We start from the raw sequence: 24,048 nt of genomic DNA, 5'->3' as shown, positions 1-24,048 counted from the left end.
GGATCTTCGGTTACAGAATGAAGACTCAATCCAGAAGCGCCTGAATCTAGGATCCGCTACTCCCAAATATTGAGTCTTTGCAATAAACGCAGAAACGAAGTTAAGCATTATCTCCACCCATCCCCTTAAATAGGCGATGTCATAGGATAGACCATGAAGTTCACCGACTCTCCTGACTGAAGCCAAGGCGAGTAGGAACACCGTCTTCAAAATGAGGTGGCTATCTGTTGCCTGGCGTAATGGTTTGTAGGGAGCCCCCTTCAGAGTCCGAAGGACGCGAACCATGTTCCAAGGAGGAGGTCTAGCTTCCGACTGGGAGCAAGTAAGTATATACTGTAACTTCAAAAGAGGAGAGACAACTCCAACGAAGAGGAAAGATCAACTCCTTTAAGTCTAAAGGCAAGGCTTAATGCTGAGCAAACAGAAAGAAGCTTTTCCTCCCAAAGGTATACAAGGAATTCCTCTATTACTGGATTAGTGGCATCAAGGGGAGATACCCCTTCCACGACTCCAATCACAGAAGACAGTCCACTTGGCCTGATAGACTGATGCCGAAGATATTCGTAGGTATCTAGACATCCTTCTCACAACCGGTTGTGAAAACTGGAGAATCTCCAGGCGTGAAGACGAAGAGAAGCTACTGCCTTGTGGTAGGTGTTCACATGTGGTTGTCCGAGTAGATCGTGTTGTGGAGGGAGTTCTCTTGAGAGCTCCGTCAGAAGTTGCAGAAGGTCCAAGAACCATTTTGCATGATGCCATAGTGGACCTATGAGTGCCATGAGTAGGTTGTTGGATGCTCTAGTCTTGTTGAGCACCCTTCGTATCAGACAGAACGGGGGGGAAAGCATACACGTCGATGTTGTCCCACAGTTGTTGAAAGCCTGAGGGTCAGGGACTGGGGAACAGTAAAGCGGGAGCCTTAAGTTCAGGGACGTTGCGAATCGATCCACAGTCGGAGAATCCCACAAAATCAGGACTTTGTTGGCTATCAGGCGATTCAAAGACCATCCGCAGCCCACTGAATCGCTCTGCTCAGATTGTCTGTGAGCACATTCCTCTTGCCTGGCATGAAGCTAGCTGATAGCGACAACGAATTGTCTTCTGTCCATCTTAACATTTCTACTACTAGATGGTATAGGGGCTGCAAAAAGGTACCACCTTGTTTGTTTCTTAAACCACTACTGTGGTGTTGTTGCTCATCAGCACCACAGGGTGACCCACCTGGAACTGTTGAAGGGCTAGGAAAGCTGTCCTCATCTCTTAGAGATTTAAGTGCTGGTACCTTTCGGACTCGGAACATAGCCCTGAGGCCGTGTTGCAGCATGTGGGGCACCCACCCTTCTTTTGATGCATTTGTATAAAGCATAAATTCTGGGAGAGGGACGAGAAGATCTGTCCCTCTACGGTGGTTCTTGTCTGTCATCCACCACTGAAGATCTGTCCGTTGTTCTAGCCCATGGGAACTAGCAAATCCGGAGAGCCGGTGTGCTGGCTCCACCTGCCACTAAAGGGATTGAATTCTGAGGAGACCATTGGGAATTAGACAGACCAGGGATGCTAGGTGACCTAGGAGACAACCACTGCTGGGTCGTAAGCTCTTCTCGTCTGAGGAAGGGGCTTGCTACCTCCCTCAGCCTGTATACTCTGTTGTCTGATGGAAACTTTTTCTGTAATTTGGTGTCTAAAATCATACTTAGATATACCAGTCTCTGGGAGGGGAGCATGGATGACTTCTCGAGATTTATCATGAACCCCAAGTCTTGACAAAACTCGAGTAGTCTGTCTCGGTGCTGAAGAAAGGTCGTCACCGAGTCTACTAGGATCAGCCAATCGTTGAGGTATCTTAGGAGAAGAATGCCGATCCTGTGAGCCCAGGATGATACTAGGGTGAACACCCTCGTGAAGACCTGGGGTGCTGTGGAAAGACCGAAGCAAAGCACCTTGAACTGATATTGCCTGTTCTCGTGTATGATCTGAAGATACTTACTTGAAGACGGATGGACTGGCATCTGGAAGTATGCGTCCTTAAGATCCAGTGCGCACATAAAGTCCTGTAGTCTTACTGCTTGTATGATTGTGTCTGCCATCTACATTCTGAATGAAGTCTGAAGAACAACCTTGTTCAGAGCCGAGAGATCGATGACTGGACTCCAGCCTCCAGATGCCTTAGCTTGAAGAGCTGTCGAGTATCCCCTAAAGAGCAACCTTCACCAACATGGTCCGGACTTCGGCCAGGAAGGCCAGCTCCTTTGCGGATCTGGGAGCGTAGGAGCTCGATAGGACTGGATCCCTAGACAGTGGAGGGAGAGATTGAGTGAGCGGGATCCAACATCCTGAACGAATCACGGTGACTGTCCAAGGATTGGCCCCGTGCTGCACCCACCTCTGTCAGTGGCGTTGCAGGCATCCCCGCACTGGTGGGCAGGTGAGAGGATTGCCCTCCTTAGCGGGAGTGGCTTCCACCGCTTCTCTTACCACTTTTACCTCCTCTGGAGGATTTAGAGCCCTTTGGATCTTTGGCAGGAAAGGGCTCCTTGGACACCTTCTTGGCGGACCCTGCCGTCCTGCTGGTTGAGGGTTTGGTGGTCTTTTGACTTCTTCTGGCTTAAACAGCGCTGAGCAGTCGAGGGTGGAGTTCCGGAGCTTTGTGATTGCAGCCATGGGGACCTGCCTATGGAACCTTTCCAAAAAATTACAGCACCCCGCCACCTAAGAATTGCATTCGCCCACAGGTTGACAACCTGCCAGGCGAGGAATTCAATGGTGCGAGTGCAAGACAAAGTAAGGTTTCCATGGACTTCATTGTGGACTCCTTGGACCAATCCTCGATTCCAACATGGTAGCCCACTGATCCCAACCACAGATCAAGCCATGAACTAGTCTGCATGGCACACTTCACCCCCTTCTCCATGTTTAGGATCTCAGACCACGAAAAGGAGCCTGAGAGCCCAAAAAGCATCTAGAACAGGACTCCCCTCGAGAGACTCTAGGGAGGAATCATGAGGTTACGTGAACGCTTTCTTTCTGGCTTCTGTCAACCCCTTCGACCATGGCAGGGGTGCACTTTCCTTGGGAGGTCGTTGGATGCCGTAGAGATCCAAGACCATGTCTTTGCCCTCCTGAGGTGATGTCTCAGGGTTAGCGAACCCATTGATGGCTCTCATGCAGGTGAGGATTTGTCAGAAAGCATTTTCCGACTTCCTCTGCTCGGCTTTAGAGCTGAACTTAGGACTTGCAGCCCTAGGGAGGTAGTCATCCTCAAAGTCCATGTCATCATCCACCTCCAAGCTCTCACCCATAAGAGCCCGGGGTGGGTCGAGCTCGTAAACTGAGGGAATGTCGCTTGCTGACATTCCTGCTATTGGGGAGGATCTTCTAGGTCTCTCTTGCAGGAGAACCGCTTATGCCTTGGAGTTCTTGGGCACCGTCTTGGTGCCCTTAGACTCTCAGTGAGGCGGCAAGTATTCCTCCAGCAGAGATGGTCTGGAAGGTTCCTGCCGTCCCGCAGAGGTCTGAACCTCTCTTGCAGGATGTTTATCGTCTTCCAGTGGTGGCCTGGAGACGGATCGAAGCTCCGGTGGTACAACCTCTATTGGAGAAGACTGTAATGAGGGCACGAGGATGATCTCCCATGGAGATCCCAAGCCTCAGCTGAAACGAGGATGGTGAAGATCAGCATGAGGCGGAGTAGGCTTCACCATCCTCTGCTTCTGCTTTGTGGTCAGAACCGGACTTAGTTCTAGGCAGAAGTCCTGCGGAACATTCGCACCCCCATTGTCTGCGCAACAAGGACTCCTGATGGGTGAGACAAACATTGGGGGGTCAGGAGCTCTGGAGGAAACAGGTCTCCTCCTCGGGTCGGTTGGAAAAGCAGAAGATTACAAGGAAACCGACTTCTCTAAGGGAATCCAGGGCATTGAAGCCACTGCTGACTTCTGTCTGGAAGTCTGTGCTTGGGGGACAAACTTCTGCCCCTGTTGAGTCATATCCACAACTGATTGCCTGACAGCCTTGAACAAGTCTTCAAACAACGAAGGTGGTTTCCCCACAGTCAACAGGTCCTGGGTGTCCTTAGGAGGCCAACTGGTGGTGATCACCTCCTTGGGGAATGCTGTCTTGATACCTGGAATTGGGGAGGAGAAGACCACTTACCTTGGTCTATCCGCACAGGCATCAGATCTCGAGTGATCCTACAGGGGTGGTCTGGAGTAATGGGGACCCCAGCAAATGTATTCGGAGGTTCCCTGAAACCTTTGGGGAAGAGAATAGGCCGTCACACTCTTGCTAGCGAGGCCTGGTATGGTGTAAGCTCCGCTGGGATTGCTGCTACTTGCCTTGAAGGCTCATTTGTGGACTGTCGGGGTGCAGGACCCTGATTCCTTGCTGAAGTGTGAAGTGCTCGGGGAAATGCGTGGTGTACGCGAAAGGATGAAGTTTGCGCGTGGGAGATGGCAAGCCGGCTGGAGAATGGAGAATGGGTGATGGGTCTAGGCAACCTCCTGGAAGGAGCCCTACGAGCTGGTGAGTGACGATTACTCACTGGTGATCGAGGAGCTGGCGAGCGACGTGTTGGAGAGCAACGAGCAGGAGAGTGACGCACTGGTGAGCAAAAAGTTGGCGTAAGGCTTGCTGGCAAGCAGTGAGTTGGCGAGTGGCTCGGTGGTAGCAGTGGGTTGGCGAGTAGTGCACTGGCGAATGGTGAATCGGCAAGAGTAATGCACTGGCAAACGTCAGGCTGGAGAGCATCATCTAGCAGAAGAACGTCGAGGTGAAGGCTGAGATGGCGAACAGTGAGCTGGAGAGCGGCAATCATGAGCAGGCAAACGACGATCAGCATGGTGATGATCACAATGGGAGCGGCTATCACGAGCAAGAAAATGGCAAGAAAATTGTCTGTCTCCTGAAGGAGGGCAAACATCTGGATGAGTGGAAAGGACTATGGTCCCTGGAGGAAGAAAAGATCCTGGGATGGCGAGCGGTCTCATCGTCAGCAGAAGGTTAGAGTTGGGGAGGTAAGCAGACGCACTGGTCTTGTTGGCACGCAGAAGTAGCAGGAGCAGGAGAAGGTGAGAGATAGGCCTCGCAGACAGCAAGAACGTCAATCACCGCACCAGGAGGTGAAAGAACTTTCACATCGGAGGATGCTGGAGAAGGACCTTTCTAGGGCTCTGCGGGGATATGTCAAGGACCATGTTCGAGGCTTTTTCCCCCTCGAGGAAAACCCCGAAAGCGAAGAATCCCTCTTGGACTTATTCTTCCACCGGTGCCCAAATCTCTCCCACTGGGAGCCAGACCACTCCCTACACTCCTCACAGGTGTTCCCCTGGTCACAGCAACATTCCCTGCAGGTCCGACACAACGAATGGGGGTCGGTTTCGAAAGAGGATATGAAGATCCGCAAGCATGTCCTTCAGGCCCTGGACAAGTCTGTGTGAGGATGGCAGAAGAAGAAACACATGCACCTGAAAGAGAAAAAGATCCTGAAAGTCAATGGCCGACAGTCTTTTGAGAAAGCAGAGCGTGGACACGTACGTTCTCCTCAAAGCCAAAAGAAAAAGTGACTTGGATATACTGGCGTGTGAATGAGAGGGGTAGCTGGCAACTCCCACTACCCGGGTAGTTGCCACCTCAGTTAGTCTTAATGGCTAGTCTTCAAGCTTCACCGAAAGATAATCCCAGATAAATAGTGCAGAGTTTGCAGTATTGTCGGAAAAAATCTAAAATGGCCAAAAAAAATGCTTTTCACAGTATAAAAAAAAAAAAAAAATTTCAACATAAATGAGGGGAAAGTACCAAAGAAGAGTGTATCAATAAAAAAAGGGCACACACATCAACAAAAAGATAACAGCTTCCTCTTCATTTGTTTTCCTTTTTATCTGTTTCCCTTTTTATCAATAATTCTCTTCTTATACAAATGTACATAAATTTAAAGGGTAGTACAAAAACCTTAACGAAGAAAATTAAAGGTGTTCCTGGTGTATTTATGGGTAATTTAAAGGATTCTAATGAAAATATTTTGCAGAAACCTATATTTTTAAAATCATAAGATTTTTTAAATGTCTAGATGTTACAACTGAAAACCTATACTGTACTGTATTTTAAAAAGAAATCAAACACTAGCTTATGACCTAACCTAAGGCTCTTCAACTAACCTAACCTACGACTGGTATCTGAACCTACATGGAGGTGGCTAAACAACCTCCATGCCCTTAGTATATCTCAATAAAGATATCATCATTAAATGTGTATAAAAAGTTTTTCAATTTGTCAACATCGGAGTTAGCATCTCTTTTGGTGTGGAGGTAGGTGATTGGCCAAGAAAAAGTCATGTGACAGTAAAATCATCTCTGATTGGATATTGCAAAGGGTTACCAGTACTGATAGTACAGAAAATGTCAAATGAAAATTGAGACAGAAACACCCAGTTGGAAATTCTATGAATTGTACGCAGGAGCTTCCCATGGTAGGGGTACAGATCAAAACAAAATCTAGTCAAATACAGAATGGTAAGGGTAAATGGGAATTTTTAACAAAATTTACAGTAAGTATCTAAGTTATTAGTAGCTGCTGACTTTGGGTTATGAGGTTCAAAATAGTGGGTTTAAAGAGACATATTTAATTATGTCATTCATGGTGTTTAACTAATATTATACTACTGTATATTATTATAAAACCTATGAAATGGTACTAGACAAATATTAGAATTTCAAATATGAGTTTTGGAGTAACATCTCAAGTTGTCCTATAACTTTGAAATGCCATTCATCTACACAAAAGTTTTATTAGAATAAGAGAGTGGGAACTATTCATTAAATCTCACTATTTACCATTTTCTATGGCAGAAAATAATGCTTGCTCTGTAGAAAACCAACAAGCTTATAGGAACCTATATTTTATGCAGAAAAATGCTTGGATGAAAAATTGCTGCATTCTTTTGTGATTAACTGTGCACTCCACAGGTTAAAGTAGCATTATAGCCTCTTTTAAACTTGAGCATCAACTTGTGTAAATCTACCAAAGAGACTGTTGTATAATTATGTTAGAAGTAATAAAAGATATAATGGTACCTCTGTACAATATGAAAGCTGATGGTCAGCAAAATGAGGAAAGCAGCGCACATGAGTCTGGAGGCAAAAACACAATATATGGTAATTGTTTACAACCAAAAGCAGAATTTTAATTATAAAAATGGAATTTTGATATTAAAATTTTGTATCGATACGTACCTGATCGCTTTTATCTGTAGAAGCTTGGTAGGTTGACGTTAACACTTAAAATTAAGAAATTTTCCGTTTCTTTACTAAATACTATCTCTCTAGTGCAGCAATGGGACTTACCACTATCTAATCAAAATACTGTAACAAAGTCTAAATAATTCCCTAACCTTTTGATGCCATTAGTCAGTGAAGAGGAAGGTGGGCATGTGTATACACAGCAAATGAGTATACTATACAAATAACAAATTTGATTGCTAAATTCCATTTTTATCTAAGAACCTTGCCTGATGTTCATACCGCTAACTCCCACAATCTAGCCAGTGAAGGAAAGAGACAGGGCCCTTAGTTTCCCCTAATCAATTACAGTACATATTATCCTTTATCAAACTGTAGTCTAGGTTTCTGGGTACTTCAAACTCCAGATTGACATTTCTAAAAATTACTTTTTCACCTAATTACTCATTTAGATAGCAAAAAACTTAACTACTGTCAAATTTCTCATATTTGATAAAAAAAAAAATGACTACTGTAATTCAGAAATAATTTGTATTTTTCCCTAACTAATACAAACCTGTAGCTATTTCTATTGGATATTACTTCGGCAAAAGCTGGAAGGCAGCCATTTGATTTTAAGTGTGAGGTGGCAACCCTAACTAACCACTATTAGTGGGTAGGTAGGGGATGGTTGGGGGGTACCCAGCCACCTATATCTACTCCAGGGTTCAATGAATCATGTCACTTTTTGCTTGCTGGCAGGACTTACTGGGGCGCAGGTGATGGAGGGCCAATTTATATAAATACTGTAGCTACAGGTTTGTATTAGTTAGGGAAAAATACAAAATATCTCCGAATTTGTCATTTGTTCCCATACTAACAAACCTTCCACTATTTATATTGGATGACTCAATCTTAGGAGGGTGTTTAGTCCAACTACTGGCTTAGCCATTGACCCAAGTTTCCGTAATACGGTATAGACTGTAATCGAGGGAAACTTGCACCTTGCATATCAATACAAGTGAGTATGATAGCGTCCTGAGCAAATAAAGCAGTTGTGAGATATAAGAACGTCTAGGTAAGAAGATGCTCCTAGTTGAAATAGGAGCCCTACACATAAAAAGATGTTTCCCAAGGCCTACCTCACAAGAGGCGTTGGGGATATGTACGAGTAAATAAATACAGTGGAACCTCTACATCCGAACGTATCAACATCCGAATTTTCCAACATCCGAAGTAAAATTCGAGCAAATTTTTGACTCTACACCCGAATTTTATTTCGACACACGAAGTAAGCAATTTTCGTCGTACCGGTTGTATACGAATTTTTCGACACGCCAAGTACAATTCGAACACGTTTCTACTCTACACCCGAATTTTTTTTTCGACACCCGAAATGTTATTTTCATTAGTAAAATAAATTTTTGAATATACTTACCCGATGATCATGTAGCTGTCAACTCTGTTGCCCGACAGAAATCTACGGTCGGGATACGCCAGCGATCGCTATACAGGTGGGGGTGTACACAACAGCGCCATCTGTGAGCAGGTACTCAAGTACTTCTTGTCAACAAGAACTCAATTTTCTCCTCGGTCCACTGGTTCTCTATGGGGAGGAAGGGCGGGTCCTTAAATTCATGATCATCGGGTAAGTATATTCAAAAATTTATTTTACTAATGAAAATAACATTTTTCAATATTAATCTTACCCGATGATCATGTAGCTGATTCACACCCAGGGGGGTGGGTGGAGACCAGCATACATGTTAACAAAGAAGCTAAGTATCCCGTATCTTATTTTAGCCGTTATTCAAAATAACAAACATAAAATAAATAAGTACCTGGTAAGGAAGTCGACTTGAACCATTACTCTGCCTTTTTAAGTACGTCTTCCTTACTGAGCCTAGCGATCCTCTTAGGATGCTGAGCGACTCCTAGGTGCTTAAGTATTAAGGGCTGCAACCCATACTAAAGGACCTCATCACAACCTCTAATCTAGGCGCTTCTCAAGAAAGAATTTGACCACCCGCCAAATCAACCAGGATGCGGAAGGCTTCTTAGCCTTCCGGACAACCCAGAAATATTTCAAGAGAAAGATTAAAAAGGTTCTGGAATTAGGGAATTGTAGTGGTGGAGCCCCCACCACTACTGCACTCGTTGCTACGAATGGTCCCAGAGTGTAGCAGTTCTCGTAAAGAGACTGGACATTCTTAAGATAAAAGACGCGAACACTGATTAGCTTTTCCAAAAGGTTGCGTCGAAAATATTTTGCAGAGGTCTATTTTATTAAAAGGTCACGGAAGTTGTGATAGCTCTAACTTCGTGTGTCCTTACCTTCAGCCAAGCTTGGTCTTCCTCATTCAGAAGGGAATGAGCTTCTCGTATTAACAGTCTGAAAATAATGGGATAAAGAATTCTCTGACATAGGCAAAGATGAATTCTTAACTGAACACCATACAGCTTCAGACGGGCCTCATAAAGGTTTTTAAAATAGAACTTAAGAGCTCTACAGGACATAATACTCTTTCTAGTTCCTTTCCAACCATATCGATAAGTTTGGAATAACGAACGATATTGGTCAAGGCCGAGAAGGCAGCTCGTGTTTGGCTAGAAAACCAAGATGTAGAACATGTAGCCGTTTCGGATGAAAATCCGATGTTCTTGCTGAAGGCATGAATCTCACTGACTCTTTTAGCTGGTAAAGCATATCAGGAAAAGAGTCTTAAAGGTGAGATCTTTCAGGGAGGCTGATTGAAGTGGTTCGAACCTGTCTAACATAAGGAATCTTAGAACCACGTCTAAATTCCAACCAGGTGTAACCAAACGACGCTCCTTCGTGGTCTCAAACGACTTAAGGAGGTCCTGTAGATCTTTATTGTTAAAAAGATCTAAGCCTCTGTGACGGAAGACTGATGCCAACATGCTTCTGTAACCCTTGAAAGTGGGAGCTGAAAGAGATCGCTCTTTTCTCAGATATAAGAGGAAGTCAGCTATTTGAGTTACAGAGGTACTGGTCGAGGAAACGGATACTGACTTGCACCAGTTTAGGAAGATTCCCCACTTCGATTGGTAGACTCTAAGGGTGGATGTTCTCCTTGCTCTAACAATCGCTCTGGTTGCCTCCTTCGAAAAACCTCTAGTTCTCGAGAGTCTTTCGATACTCTGAAGGCAGTGAGACGAAGAGCGTGGAGGCCTTGGAGTACCTTCTTACGCATGGCAGACGTAGCAGGTCCACCCTTAGGGGAAGAGTTCTGGGAATGTCTACTAGCCATCGAAGTACCTCGGTAAGTTATTCTCTCGCGGGCCAGAGGGAAGCAACTAGTGTCAACTTTGTCCCAACGTGAGAGGCGAACTTCTGCAGTACCTTGTTGACAAACTAGAACGGAGGGAATGCATATAGATCTAGATGAGACTAATCTAGTAGAAAGGCATCTAAAAGAACCACTGCTGGGTCTGTTGAGAGCCTCTTGGACATCGAGGATGCGAAGAGATCTATGGTTGGATGGCCCCAGGTGACCCAAAGTCTCTTGCATACATCTCTGTGGAGGGTCCAATATGTTGGAATTATTGTCCCTTCCTACTGAGACAAACTGCTAAGACATTCAAGTTGCCTTGGAAGAAATTTGTTACTAGTGAAAAGTCTAGACCTGTTGAACAGGAGAGTAGGTCACTAGCGAACTCGTACCATGTCAGAGAGTAGGTCCCTCCTTGCTAGGAGATGAACATCAAAGCAGGGAGTTGTCCGTGTTGACCTCCATTACTTTGTCTTGAAGGAGAGACCTGAAGCTTTTCCAGGCCAGACTTACTGCCAGAAGCTTCTTGCAGTTAAAATGCATTGTCCTTTGACGCGAGTTCCATAATCCCGAGCATTCCCTACCGCCTAAGGTCGCACCCCAGCCTACGTCCGATGCGTCTGAGAAGAGAACGTGGTTGGGAGTCTGAACAGTCAGGGGAAGACCCTATAAAAGGTTGATAAAGTCCTTTCCTCAGGTTAGACCAGACTTATCTTCCGGAAACCGGGATCGAGACTGCTTCTAGCGTCTTGTCCTTTTCCAGTGAAGAGCTAGATGAAACCGAAGAGGACGGAGGTGTAGTCTTCCAAGTGACACCAAATGCACCACGGATGACAGTGTCCTAACCAGACTCATCCACAGCCTGACAGGGCCGTATTCCTTCTTCAGCATCTTCTGGATGGATAGCAGGGCTGGGGATTGATCTTCTTGTTCAGCCATGTCCTCATCAGAGGGTTCCTCATCCGAAACTGATGAGGAAACGGCAACGGAGTGGGCAACGTCTGACTCGCTGAATCCGGTCGCACTGGTGGATGCGTGACGGAGCCGGACACAAGATCATGGTACTGCTGCACAATCTGTGAACTGTCAACCATGGGGAAGCGAGGAAGTACAGCGACAACCCGAAACTGTCTAGACTGTCTGGGTAGTACAGACAACCCCTTATCGGGTTGCTGAGGTTGCCGCACTGCGTCACAACAAGTCACCTCTGCTGGTTGTTGAACGTCTTCCCAGTGACACACTGAACGTCCACAACCACCTCCGAGAGTAGCATAACATCAACGTGCGACTGGCAACCCACACTGGGTCGCACCGGTGGAGGAACCATCTCAACTGGCGGACGTGAGTAGGATACCTCAGCGTCAACAGGGCGTACAACCAACCGGTAGGAAGGTCGTTGGCAAGAAGGGTCTTCTCCGTAAAAAATCCTCTATCAAGGACTAAGCTTGGACTGCATGTCTTGCAACAAAGCTCAAGGTCTATGGGAGCAGGTGTGGCAACAGACGGGGTTAGCGACTGAAGCGGAACCATTTACCCTCCCTGGAAGCATGTTATGCTTAAATAAAAGTCCATAGGAGGCTAAGCAGCTTAAGGCTCCTCTCCAAATGACAGAGTCCTCAAGGGAATATCAGAAGGAGGGAGAACACCACTTTCTCATCTACAGGAACCATATCCGAGAAAAGCTAGGTTCTCTCAGTGAGGGTTTCACTGGTGCAAAAGCAGCAGACCAGAAGGCAACGTTATGAAACTGCTTGACAGTCTGTGAACTGTCAAAAACTGAACTGTCAACCACAACAGGAGCGTGAGGACATACAGCACTGGTGTATAAGTAGCAGACCAGAAGGCAACGTCATGTAACTGTATGACAGTTTGTGAGTTGGCAACAACCAAAGTTGTGTGGGGAAGCCTCAACTCCTGACTGACTAGTTTGCTGCTGCGAGTGGCGGTAACCACAGTGTGTTGCGGAGGCTGACACACCGTGTCAAAACACGGCAACGGAGTGCTCTGTGTGTGGGAGTCATCATACATCTGTTAGGGTTGACTGTGCATGGGTGGAGGAGCTCTCACAACAAGAGTGTGAGAGCAGGAAGCCATGCCGGGCGCACAACCGTGGGAGGTGTAGGCCCACGGGTGCATCGTCAACCTTCTCCGCAGTCGGAGTGTGGGAGCTGGCAACAACAAAAGCAGAGTGCTGGTGCGTGGGAGGGGCTGCGGTGGGTTGAGGAGCATGCGGTATGGTATGCGGAGCATGCTGTAAGGTATGCGGCTCATGCTGCATGGTATGCGGAGCATGCTGTAAGGTATGCAGAGCATGCTGCATGGTATGCGGAGCATGCTGTAAGGTATGCAGAGCATGCTGCATGGGCTGCGGAGAATGCCGCATAGGGCTGGAACCCGGCAGCTCTACAGAACCTTCCCACTGCTGATGCGGTAGCTTACGCATGTTAGCAGATGGTGCAGCAAGAACATGCGTCTGGCAGGGTGGACTGCGCATCGGTGGTGGAGCTCTCACAGGTGGAGGGTGGGAGCAGGCAGCCGCAGTATCTGCTGAGCGCACAACCTCGGCGGGTTGTAGGTTAACAGGTGCATTGTCAACCTTCCAGCATGATACTCCTGCATGAAGGAGCAAGCTGAGACTGTATAGTCTGCAGCATGGACCACTAGGGTCTATGAAAGACAACAACAAACGGAGCTACTGTCCGTTGTAACTGAGGGTCTAAAACAGCTGGTGCGGCAACAGACGGAGTTACTGCCTGTTGCGGTACCACCTTGCCTCTCTTGGGAGGTGTGCAGTTGTCGTACTGCAGCGAGTCCGAACTGACCCAGTGGCTACACCTAGGCCGTTGGACTTGCGCGGAAGGGACCGACTTGCACTTAAAAGCTGCAAGATTTGGTCCATGGTTTCTGCGAGAAACCTCTTCCGCAGACGAGGAATAAATGGGCTCTCTCGTCTTTGTGTGGGTGGGGTGATCACGTCGGCAACGTGTGTAGATACACCCGAAACCACCGAGGGAAACGTCTGTTCGTCGATCAAGGCCTGTGGAACCCATAAGTCCTTCGACATTACTTCTCCCCTGGGCTTGGGAGCTTGTAAGAGGTATCGGACTAGGTGAACAACTGGCACGAACAGACGAACCCTCGAACGCAACACTGTAACACTTTGCGCATATCACTTTATCACTTTTGATTTTCTGTTTGCACTTATTTCACTGAACTCGAAACTTTAAGTGGTTTGTACCTGAAACACGCAATCCTATCCTTCATTAAAAGGTAGTAATTGCGAAAACAGTATTACAATGTAACAGAAAAACATAATGAAAGATAAAGAATTCAGTGGTTGGAAAAGAGACTAAACACTAGATCAAATAAACTACGTTTAAAATCTCTCACCGCATAAAGCCTGGGAACAAGAATAAAACTCTAGAAACGTTTTACCTTCTTCCCCTATAGCGACTAGGGAGAAGAGCAAAAAAAAAAAAAAAAAACGAGAACAACGTTACCCGCTTGAACGAAACGTTTATCCTCCTCTCTCTCCCTCCGTCTCTATCTCTCTCTCTCTCTCTCCTGACTTAGAACCTGAGAGATGAGCCCAATTATATATATCGTTAAAACATATTATTTGTTAAAGGAAAAAAACTGAAAGGTTTCCCAAATAAAAAGTTCCTTTATTAGAATTAAAACCATTTAAGCAAAGAAAGAATGAACGAAATGCTAGAATCGGTTTACTCTTACTGCAACGTGAAACAGTGAAATACTCTCTCTCTATCGTAACGATAGAGCGCAAGTTGAACGTTCTGAACGTCAACAACTGCGGAGACTAAACAAAACGTTAGTTCAACTTTGAAAACAGTACGAGACTATCAAAGAAATTCTTTCAAAAACATTAAAATTAAAATAGCATAAATTCTTAACAGGAAAAACGATATGACGAGCTCAATGTTATAAAATAAATCTATAACTTTGTTAAGCAAAATTACCAAAAACCTAAAAATGAAAGAGTGTCTATACTCTCTTCGACACCAACACTTCCGTCTAAGGGAAGGGTCGGCCATTTAAAAGTGAAAGAGAGTCCATACTCTCTTCGTCACCATAATTAAATCAAATTAATTCCAAAAGCTTGCTAAGCTAATGATAAAGCTTCCTGAATAGCGAAGGCTAAACTCTAGAGCAAATACATCACCAAATCGTGAACAATAACTCCAGAATCAACAGCGTATCCAAGTAGGTCTAGCCGGTGGCACGACAGAGGAAAAATTGAGTTCTTGTTGACAAGAAGTACTTGAGTACCTGCTCACAGATGGCGCTGTTGTGTACACCCCCACCTGTATAGCGATCGCTGGCGTATCCCGACCGTAGATTTCTGTCGGGCAACAGAGTTGACAGCTACATGATCATCGGGTAAGATTAATATTGAAAAGTAAACAATACTCGTACGCATAGTCGGTGCTCATAGCACCTGATGTGTTTTTTATTTTCGCCGATAGAAGGCAGCACTTCGACCTCGGAGGGACCCTCAATTAGCGCGGCTTGGGTCAGTCCTCTGTTCTCGTCGGCTTCTTGCGGTTGTGCCCTGTGCGTTCTGCTATTATTGTACTGTTTTAATCGTGATTTTTTACGCGCATCCTTTTACGGTAATTTACGTAAAGTATGGGTCCTAAAAGGCTTAGTTTTGCAAGTGGTAGTGGTAGTGGTGAGAAAAGGAAGAAGGAAATGCTTTCTTTAGACGTAAAGCAGGAAATTATTCAAAAACATGAGCGTGGCGTCCGCGTGAGTGAACTTGCTAAACAGTATGGCCGTAATATGTCGACGATCTCGACAATCCTTAAACAGAAGGAAGTTATTAAAGCAGTGAAACCTTCTAAGGGGATCACCATTATTTCAAAACGCCGTAGCCCTATCATAGAAGAGATGGAACGACTTCTGCTAATCTGGATCAAGGACAGAGAGATTGTTGGCGACACCATCACCGAAACCGTCATCTGCGAGAAGGCGCACGCCATCTTTACGGACTTGAAGGAGACGAGCTCTGGGGGTGATGCTGGGGAGAGTTCAACCGAACCTTCCTCAGACGATTTCAATGCATCTTGTGACTGGTTTGAGAAATTTAAGAAACGGTCCGGGATTCATTCAGTTGCTCGCCACGGAGAGGCTGCTAGTGCGGACACAAAGGCTGCAGCTGACTTTGTCAAGAACTTTGAAAGGATCGTGCTGGAAGAAGGCTACGTAGAGCAGCAAGTGTTTAATTGTGATGAAACTGGGCTGTTTTGGAAGAAGATGCCCAGTCGAACCTACATCACCGCCGAAGAGAAGAAATTGCCAGGGCATAAGCCAATGAAGGATCGGTTGACTCTTGCCCTATGTCCCAACGCTAGCGGGGACTTTAAAGTCAAGCCCTTACTGGTTTACCATTCCGAGAACCCTAGGGCCTTTAAGGCATACAACGTCGATAAGGACCAGCTTCATGTTTTCTGGAGATCCAACTCGAAGGCCTGGGTCACTAGGCAGTTCTTTGTGCAATGGGTTAACCAAGTTTTCGGCCCTTCTGTGATGAAGTATCTTCATGAACAGAAATTGCCTTTAAAGTGCCTGCTATGCCTTGACAATAGGATGTTACTTTGTTTCTCGCCATGAGCAAGAGACGTTGAGGGAGACCCATAGGGTACATCTCTCATTTGGTCGAGTATCCCACTGGGAAAGACCCGTCTTCAAAATCAGGGGAAGATCTGCAGTTTAGAGTTTCCCGTCCCGTAGAATACTTTATTACCTCGCTACAGGTAATAGGTTCAAACTCTATGTTGAACAATGATTGGAGGAGATGCTCGATGGACGAGCAGAGGTCTTCCGTTGCCTAGGCCTAAGAGTGTGATTTCCTTCGTTGGCAATTTTTGAGTGCATGACTAGAATAGCACTTGTGAGAAGAGGAAAAAACAGACTTCAATTAACTCTCACCATGGAGTACCAAGTCGTAAAGGAAGTCTGTAATGGGTTCTCCAGAGCCATGGACATGCCACTGTATGTGACCTGTCTTTTCAGCAAGACAACTCTTGCCGACGAGGCTAGACGGAAGCTCTAGTCGAGTCCCTTAATGAGACAAGTCCGACTATAAGTCTGCATGGAAGTGGGGAGAAGCCATCTCTTCCTTTCCCAAGAAAACTGCTTGCAAAAGGGAATCGAACAGAAGACAGCAGTCCTTCTGCAAAAAGAAGATCACTGCTTGTCATTGATATTCATTCCGCTTCCCGAAGGAAGACTTCTAAACCAGAGGCCGTACGAGGAATACTCCCGCAGAAGGGGTTGAGTCTATAAAATCCAAACCCGTGGACAGAATACCCCGAAGGGGAGACCAAATAGGAGCAAGGAGTGTTTTCCTGCAAATAGGAAACCGACGAATCACTGACATTACCCCTGGCACTTTCCCGGAGAAAGAAGGTGCCTACTAGGGATTAAGAGACGGTATCATTCGTGCTCTGATCATAGTCCTAAGGACATATGGTCCTGTACGTGGCCTCCCCCCTTTTCTTTGATGCCTCTATAGGAAGCGTAAAACTCCTGGGAGGGATTCTCATCTGGCAGTCTTTTAACTAGGACTATTACTTGCTCAGGTTTTGTAGGGACCAAGAGAAGGACGATCCCTAGAGTGGTTTTACTCGACAGGGACTACAGTAATGTGGTCTTGTCGGACATGAAGAAGTTTCGACAGGATAATGGCAGTCTATGAATAGTCTTATAGGATATGACCTTCGTATCATTCCTTCGATTACTCGAATTATAGATTGATGTAAAGGGAAGATGTCTCGCAAGAGTTCAAGATTTTAAAATCAGTCAGTTGGCCAAGGTCTTACAGACGAGGGCCGATCCTATATAGGAGGCCAACTGGTTGATCGCAAAACCTTCTCTAGCATGCCAAGGCTTGAAAGTTAAACTTGTCTCACGAGGAGAGACTAAAGCATGGCTATATTCCGGCGTCCCCCGTCTTCCTATGAGATTGGATGTTCCAATCATGAGGAAGAAGATAAAGACTACTTGCCATTTCCTAGAGGGAGATGGAAGATACAAGATAGTATCCTTGTAGCTAAGTCTGGACTCTCTTTCCTTGGCGAAAAGACATGAGGCGATTATTCTGAGCTCGTGGGAGGGGTTCTCTTATGAGAAGGGAATATATTCATTCACAACCACTCCGGCCTAAGGAGGAGCTCCGGTTACGGGAGAAAATCCTTGTCTGACTTCATGAACAAGCCCGAGTTTCATGAAGTGTAGATAAAAGATGTTTCCCCAGAATGGAAGCTGATGGAGGTTGAATTTGTTTCCACTAGGGGCAACAGAAATTGGGAGAACACAGATTTTCAATAGCCTCTGTTATTCCTGCCATGTCACCCCTCTAGGGCTGACCCGAATCATAGCAAGTAATTTGCTATGGCTCTCGATTAGGCAGCACTGAATTTCTTTCTCTAAGAGGGAGAAAATGGCGGTAACCTTAAGAGGTCGTATTTCCTGCTAGAGGGGGAGAAAAATAGATTAAAAGAATCTGCCTCGCTTATCACATCCGAGATCCGATTTGCTTCAGGAGAATCTCTAACTAGAGTAGTTCCTATTTAAGCAAACCCGGCTCGTGAGCAGTCCCGTAATAAACAGGACGAAAGGGGAGACGGTACCAACCAAAACAGCAACCTGGTTCCTGAGGCAATTTATTCGCAAGCCTTCCTATAGTATGAACGAAGTGTACAAGAAAACACGTACGTTCAAGGGAGATTAATTCCTGTGAGTGTGCCGGATTCATTGCATAAACCTGGCCACTTTGAAGCGGATCCCTCTGATTCCACCAACGGCGAGAAAACCTTTTGGGAACCCAAGAAGCCCTGTTTGTGATACACAAACAAGAACCCGAAGAACAAGGAGTACTGAGCATTGCACTAGCGTATTATCCCCGTCGCTGAAGAAGGGTGTATTCTTAGGTTCCCTGAATGAACAAACCATAATTCCATCAACTCTGCAGGGTCTAAAAAAGTAGAGTAAGCTCAAGAGTGCGGGGAGATGATCTATGCCGTCTAGGAGAGAGTGCTCCCTCTCAGGAAGTGGCTTTCGAACTAGGGGCCTAGAATAGAGCAGGCTTATAGTGAACACTAGTCTCTGACAAGTGAACATCAGGCAGCAAAATGGCCAGCAAGCGAAAACAACGAACTACCATCGTGTAGGACAACGAATGACTAGCTGTTGAACATAAAAACAGCGGACGGTGCTATTGATTAGCAACCAAGGATCGTCTAGCCATTGAAAATCGGGAATTGGTAGCTGACAAATCGGAGATCTGGAAAATCCAAGATCTACCGAATGGGTTGGGATCGTTTCGCTTGAGACTGTGCTCGTGATCATGAAAGCCTCGTTCTAGGTCTTGAAACGCCTCGTGGGAGCTCATGAGTCCCGTTCACGAGTGTGAGCGTCTCCCACAAGAGCGTGAGCATCTTAAATGGGAGCAAGAGCATCTTGTTTTTGAGCATAAGCGCATTGCACGAGAGCTTCTTGCTTATGACTGTGAGCATCTCGCACAAGAGCATGAGCATCTCGTACAAGCACGTGACCGTCACACCTAAGAGTGCGAGTGTCTTGCACGAGTCTCGCTTGAGAGCGCAAGCGTCTTGCCCGAAAGCATAGAGCATCTGGCTTGACAGCATCCCGCACGACAGCACAAGCGTTTCGCTCCTCAGTGTGAGCATCTAGTTCATGATTGTGATATCGAAGCTCTAGCTCGGGATCGTGAGCGTCTGGCTCGTAATCGTAAGCATCGAGAGCTTGTGCGTGACTAGATCGGGATCATAAACATCTAGCTCGTGATTGTGAGAATGTATAATCGTGAGCATTTAGTTCATAATCACGAGCGTCAGCTCGTATTCAGTGTCTGGCTTGTGACCGTTATAGTGAGCGTCTTGCTCATGCTCGCGATCGTGAGCGTCTAGTTCGTGATCATAAGCGTCTATCTTGTGATTGTGCGTTTATACTTTTTGATATGAGCTTTTAGTTCTCGATTGAGAGCATCTAGCCCGAGATACGGGCTTATCTGGAATGGAGCGTTGCATAAAAACTCAAGTCATATCTGTAAAGAAAAGAATAAGTGAGAAGCAATACCTGTAGTGGAAAATAGTTAAGCCTTGAAGGGAGAGAGAGGAGACGTCCACTCCATACCAGCCATAAGTGAAAAGTGACATGGTTCACTGAATAGTGAGTAGTTATAGGTTAGGTAGGGTTGCCACCTCGCAATTAAAATCTAATGGCTGCCTTCCAGCTTTCGCCTACGAAATCCGAGAGATTACTGAAGTGAGATTCTAATAAATGAACCATGATTCACACAATTACAAATAATTGTTTTGTAACTTTAGTATGAGTATACTGTATGTAAAAAGTGAAAGGTTTGTTTCATGAGCTCAGGTCTTGGGGGCTATGACAGTGAGTCAAAGAATCCCTGTCCAGATTAAATCTACAGGCAATATGATGACGACGACAAGTTCAAGTAAAATCAAGATTGGCATAAAATGTTTCATTGGTATAGGGTGTTGACACTAACGAAGTTATGAAAAAGGTAAAAACTTTCCATGTAATACAGCATTTTAGGGTTTTTGTAAAGATGCTTACAATACAATTAAACAGGAAGTGGAATTCCTCCTAAGCTTTGGTAGGGGATTATTATATGCTTAAAGGGAAAGTATGAACCTGATCTGGTGATTCTAATAAATGATCCATCTGTTGGTGCATTGCATCCAATGACTAGAGAGCTTCACAGATCATACAGAATTCACACTTTGTTAACAGAACTTGTCATGCACATTTCATTATTTTGGAACTATGCTAAGTGTTTTTTAATAATAAATTACACTTTTAATGACCTCAAGCCTATTTTAAGTTTAATGCTTCTAAATTGGGTAATATTTAGGATTTTCAGCAATGAAAATACTTAATTGTTAACTATGAGTTTTGCAACATTACTGTTCTATTTACCATGATCTAATAAGACACTTATCCTGATGTTCAAAATCAATATACTGTAATGCTATTCCTTTTTAACTGTCCTTTTAAAATAAACCTATAAAAACTAATAAAAAACTATGGCTAAAATAATTAAGATCAACTACTTTTCAAGTTAAAACTAATTTAAAATCGTAAAGCCTTACTTTGATATTTCCATATCATCAAAATCACTTTCTGACATTTGGTGACCTCTAACATTGATATAATTTTCATCTGCATGGCCACAGGTGATAGCATGAAGTCCATCAAAATTTTCTTCAATAAACTGCCACTGCTCATGATGATGGCGACATACACTATCCCAACCTGTATAAAATAATAATACACAATGAATTTATGAATTTTGTACTCGACACTAATTTACATAGCTTTGTAGTAATATTAAAGAACTATCATTATACAGTATCTACTGTAGTAGGTTGTTCAGAGAAAAAAAATTGTAATCAAAATTGAGTTTCCATAACACAAACATTATAAGTAACTTCAATTCTTAGTTTAAAATTCACCACAACATGAAACTTAGGAAATTTTAAAAACATCGGAGAGAAAATCACCAGAATTGGCTACCTCCAACACGATGGCAGGGAGTAACTGACAACCTCCTCCTCCTCTCAAGTAAAGCTTGCAAATCAGTTAGAACTAGAGGCACACTCGGTAGAGAGCATCCTTTTGCCACGCAAAGCAGTCTTAATTTGCTTTAACTCCACTGTGTACTTGTTCTTTGATGTATTTTCTTCAAAATCTAAGAGCTTTGTCCTTGGGTCATACCCTACATGTCCATCAAGTTTCGTTGAAATTGGTTCGGCATTTTGTGTAATGTTGACCATAAACAAAAAATACTCTAACAAAATATTTGCCATTTACTTAATATTGAGATTATTTTCAAAGTACTGCTGCACACTTGTACTTTGATGTACTATATCCAAAGTATTACAGATTCATCCAGTGTAAAGTTACTAACAAATAAATCATTAAGAAACAGATGTCAAGAGTGAATACATACCCTTTGCAAAATCTTAGTTTTTGGCAAAGGCTACAAGGGGACTGGCAGGAGGGAACTTCTTGTGATTGATGGATTTGTATAAAATTAGTTTTGTTACAAAAACTTCATTTTTTCATGACAAACCCATCTATCATAATTAGCCTGAATCACCAATTTGTTGGGAGGATAAGAAGATATGAGACCCAGCTACGGTGAGAGCTGGTCTGATGGGTCAGTAAAGCACTTCAGGAAAGAAGAGGTAAAACATCAAAAGTCCATGGTAATCTCATTGAATTGCTAGTAAGTAGACTAATATCCTGAAAATGAAGTACAGCAATAATTTCTTCTGGGAGCTTGCTTGAAACCTAAAATGCCCATATTTTGAAGTTGTTTTTCCTATAAGAAATACCCAAAATACCCTTATAAACACAAACAAATACCCTTATAAACACATTACACTCATTTCTAAGGGATTTGTAAAGGTAATTATTGAACAATTTATTACCCCTACCAGGTAATTATTGAACAATCTATCACCCTTAACATCAGAAATTAATTAAAATTGATAATTCACAATAAAAATAGAAATACATGTACAGTAATTGACAAATTAACTCACTTTACCTTTGAGGAGAGTCACAGCTGGTGTGAGGAGGAGGAGGAAGAGGAGGTTACTGATTGGAAAGAGAATCTCCCTCCAGGAACAGGTTTTGTAAAATATCGAGAGTTCTCTTTCATGACATTCACTATCACTTACTAAATCACTTGATTGATACTCTATAAAAATTTAGGTGTCATTCTTTTACATTTTTGACAAAGAATCTCCCGTATATTTCCGCATAAGATGACCCTTAAATCCTAGAATTCACACAAGAAAATCAGGGGTTGTCTTATACAACAGATAAGAAAATCACACCTTGAATTCCAAGCGATGTTTATTGGTAAGCTAGCTTAGACTTCGATACAATAACCAATAATAAAGGTAATCAAACCATATTTACCTTTTATACAAGAGGAAGGGCAAGGTTTGGGAGGATGGATGGAGTGAATAAAGCTTTAGGTGATAGGAGGATAGACGTGAGAGAGGCAAGAAACCGGGCCAGAAATAAGAATGAATGGCGAGCGATTGTGACGCAGTTTTGGTAGGCCCTGCTGCTTCCTCCGGTCACCTTGATGACCACTGAGGTAGTAGCAATAGAGGATTCAGTATATTAAGCATCCTTTGTGGTGGATAACAGGGGAGGGTGGGCTGTGGCATCCTAGCAGTACCATCCAAACTCTGTTGAATCCCTTGTCAGGCTGGGAAGAGCAAAGAGAAGTCCTCTTATGTTCTTTTTTTTTCATGTCGGCTATCCCCAAAATTGGGGGAAGTGCCTTGGTAGATAGATAAATAGATAAATTATTGGCATAAGTTCGTGATAAATACACCCTGTACAGTAATATTTGAGGAAATATTCCATATCAGCAATAAAATCAACTTTTATCTATGCGAGTCCACCTGACAAAATGTAAACAGAGTTATCGCTGCATTCTCAGCAACCTTCATCTTTCTTTTTCTCTAACCTTTTGATAATTTTACTAGTAGCATTAATGATGGTAGTAATAAAATTTAGATTAGCATAATATCTATTTTTCATTAAGAATCCACCATGATTTAAATTATCCCCCCTCTTTCTGCAATCATGCACTATCTCCTCTGTCACATTAAACATTCTAGTGGCAGCACAATTGTATAGAGAAATAACTGCTTTTCCCTTTAAATTGGCATGAAAATGGGGTAAAAATCATTTGTACATGGTGTGAGCGCTATGGGTGGTGTATGGACAATGCATGACTAATTCGTGCTAATCTTGTTAGCACTTGTCCACAAAAAAAATCCCAGTGGCAATTTTTTGCTTACAGACAGAAGCAACAGTAATAATCTAAGGCAAATTTGTGTAACCCTAGGTACTAATGTAATAGTTTGAACTTGCACTTCTTCAAACTGAGTTACTTTGGATGAAAGGTAGCACCTCATACCCTTCAAAAACCATCACAGACGAATCAAGAATAATGATGGGCAATACTAAATGGCAAAATGTTTACATTACGGCTATTGCTCTAAAGGAGTATAGTCCTTCCCCCTTGTGCATCGTTATCTCACAAGTAAATGTTAAAATAATTAGATCAACATCACATAGCTATTCTTAAGATGGCCAGAATCTCGACAGAAATAAGGATACACAGCTGCTCTTACATATAGTTTTCTTTCCATACTCCTCACAGTATGTCTAGAAAAACATGCTGCAACCTAAAGAAAACTGTATTTTTGTAGACATAACTCATCTATCAATTCACCGAAAAATCCTAGAGAAACCCTTCCTGAGATAAGTTGCCTTCATGAGGCAATGTGATGTTAATTAGATCAACATCACATAGCTACTCTTAAGATGGCCAGAATCTCGACAGAAATAAGGATACACAGCTGATCTTACTGTAGTTTTCTTTCCATACTCCTCTCAGTATGTCTGTAGAAAAACATGCTGCAACCTAAAGAAATCAATAT

At 44.0% G+C, this 24,048-nt stretch overlaps 1 protein-coding gene across 2 annotated transcripts in view; it reads right to left on the bottom strand.

Moving 5' to 3' along the window:
- rictor (rapamycin-insensitive companion of Tor) overlaps positions 1–24,048 on the bottom strand; it is a 165,204-nt gene that overhangs the window by 41,147 nt on the left and 100,009 nt on the right. For both annotated transcript variants that reach the window (XM_068387213.1, XM_068387214.1), the window contains exon 18: positions 20,665–20,827. In XM_068387213.1, coding sequence (XP_068243314.1) covers positions 20,665–20,827 — 163 coding nt within the window. The remainder of the gene's footprint in view (positions 1–20,664; positions 20,828–24,048) is intronic.

The sequence above is a fragment of the Palaemon carinicauda genome, chromosome 14 (assembly GCF_036898095.1).
Source record: "Palaemon carinicauda isolate YSFRI2023 chromosome 14, ASM3689809v2, whole genome shotgun sequence".
NCBI lineage: Eukaryota > Metazoa > Arthropoda > Malacostraca > Decapoda > Palaemonidae > Palaemon > Palaemon carinicauda.
The sequence above is the reverse complement of the archived record's forward strand: the minus strand, read 5'-3'. Positions and strand labels throughout refer to the sequence as shown.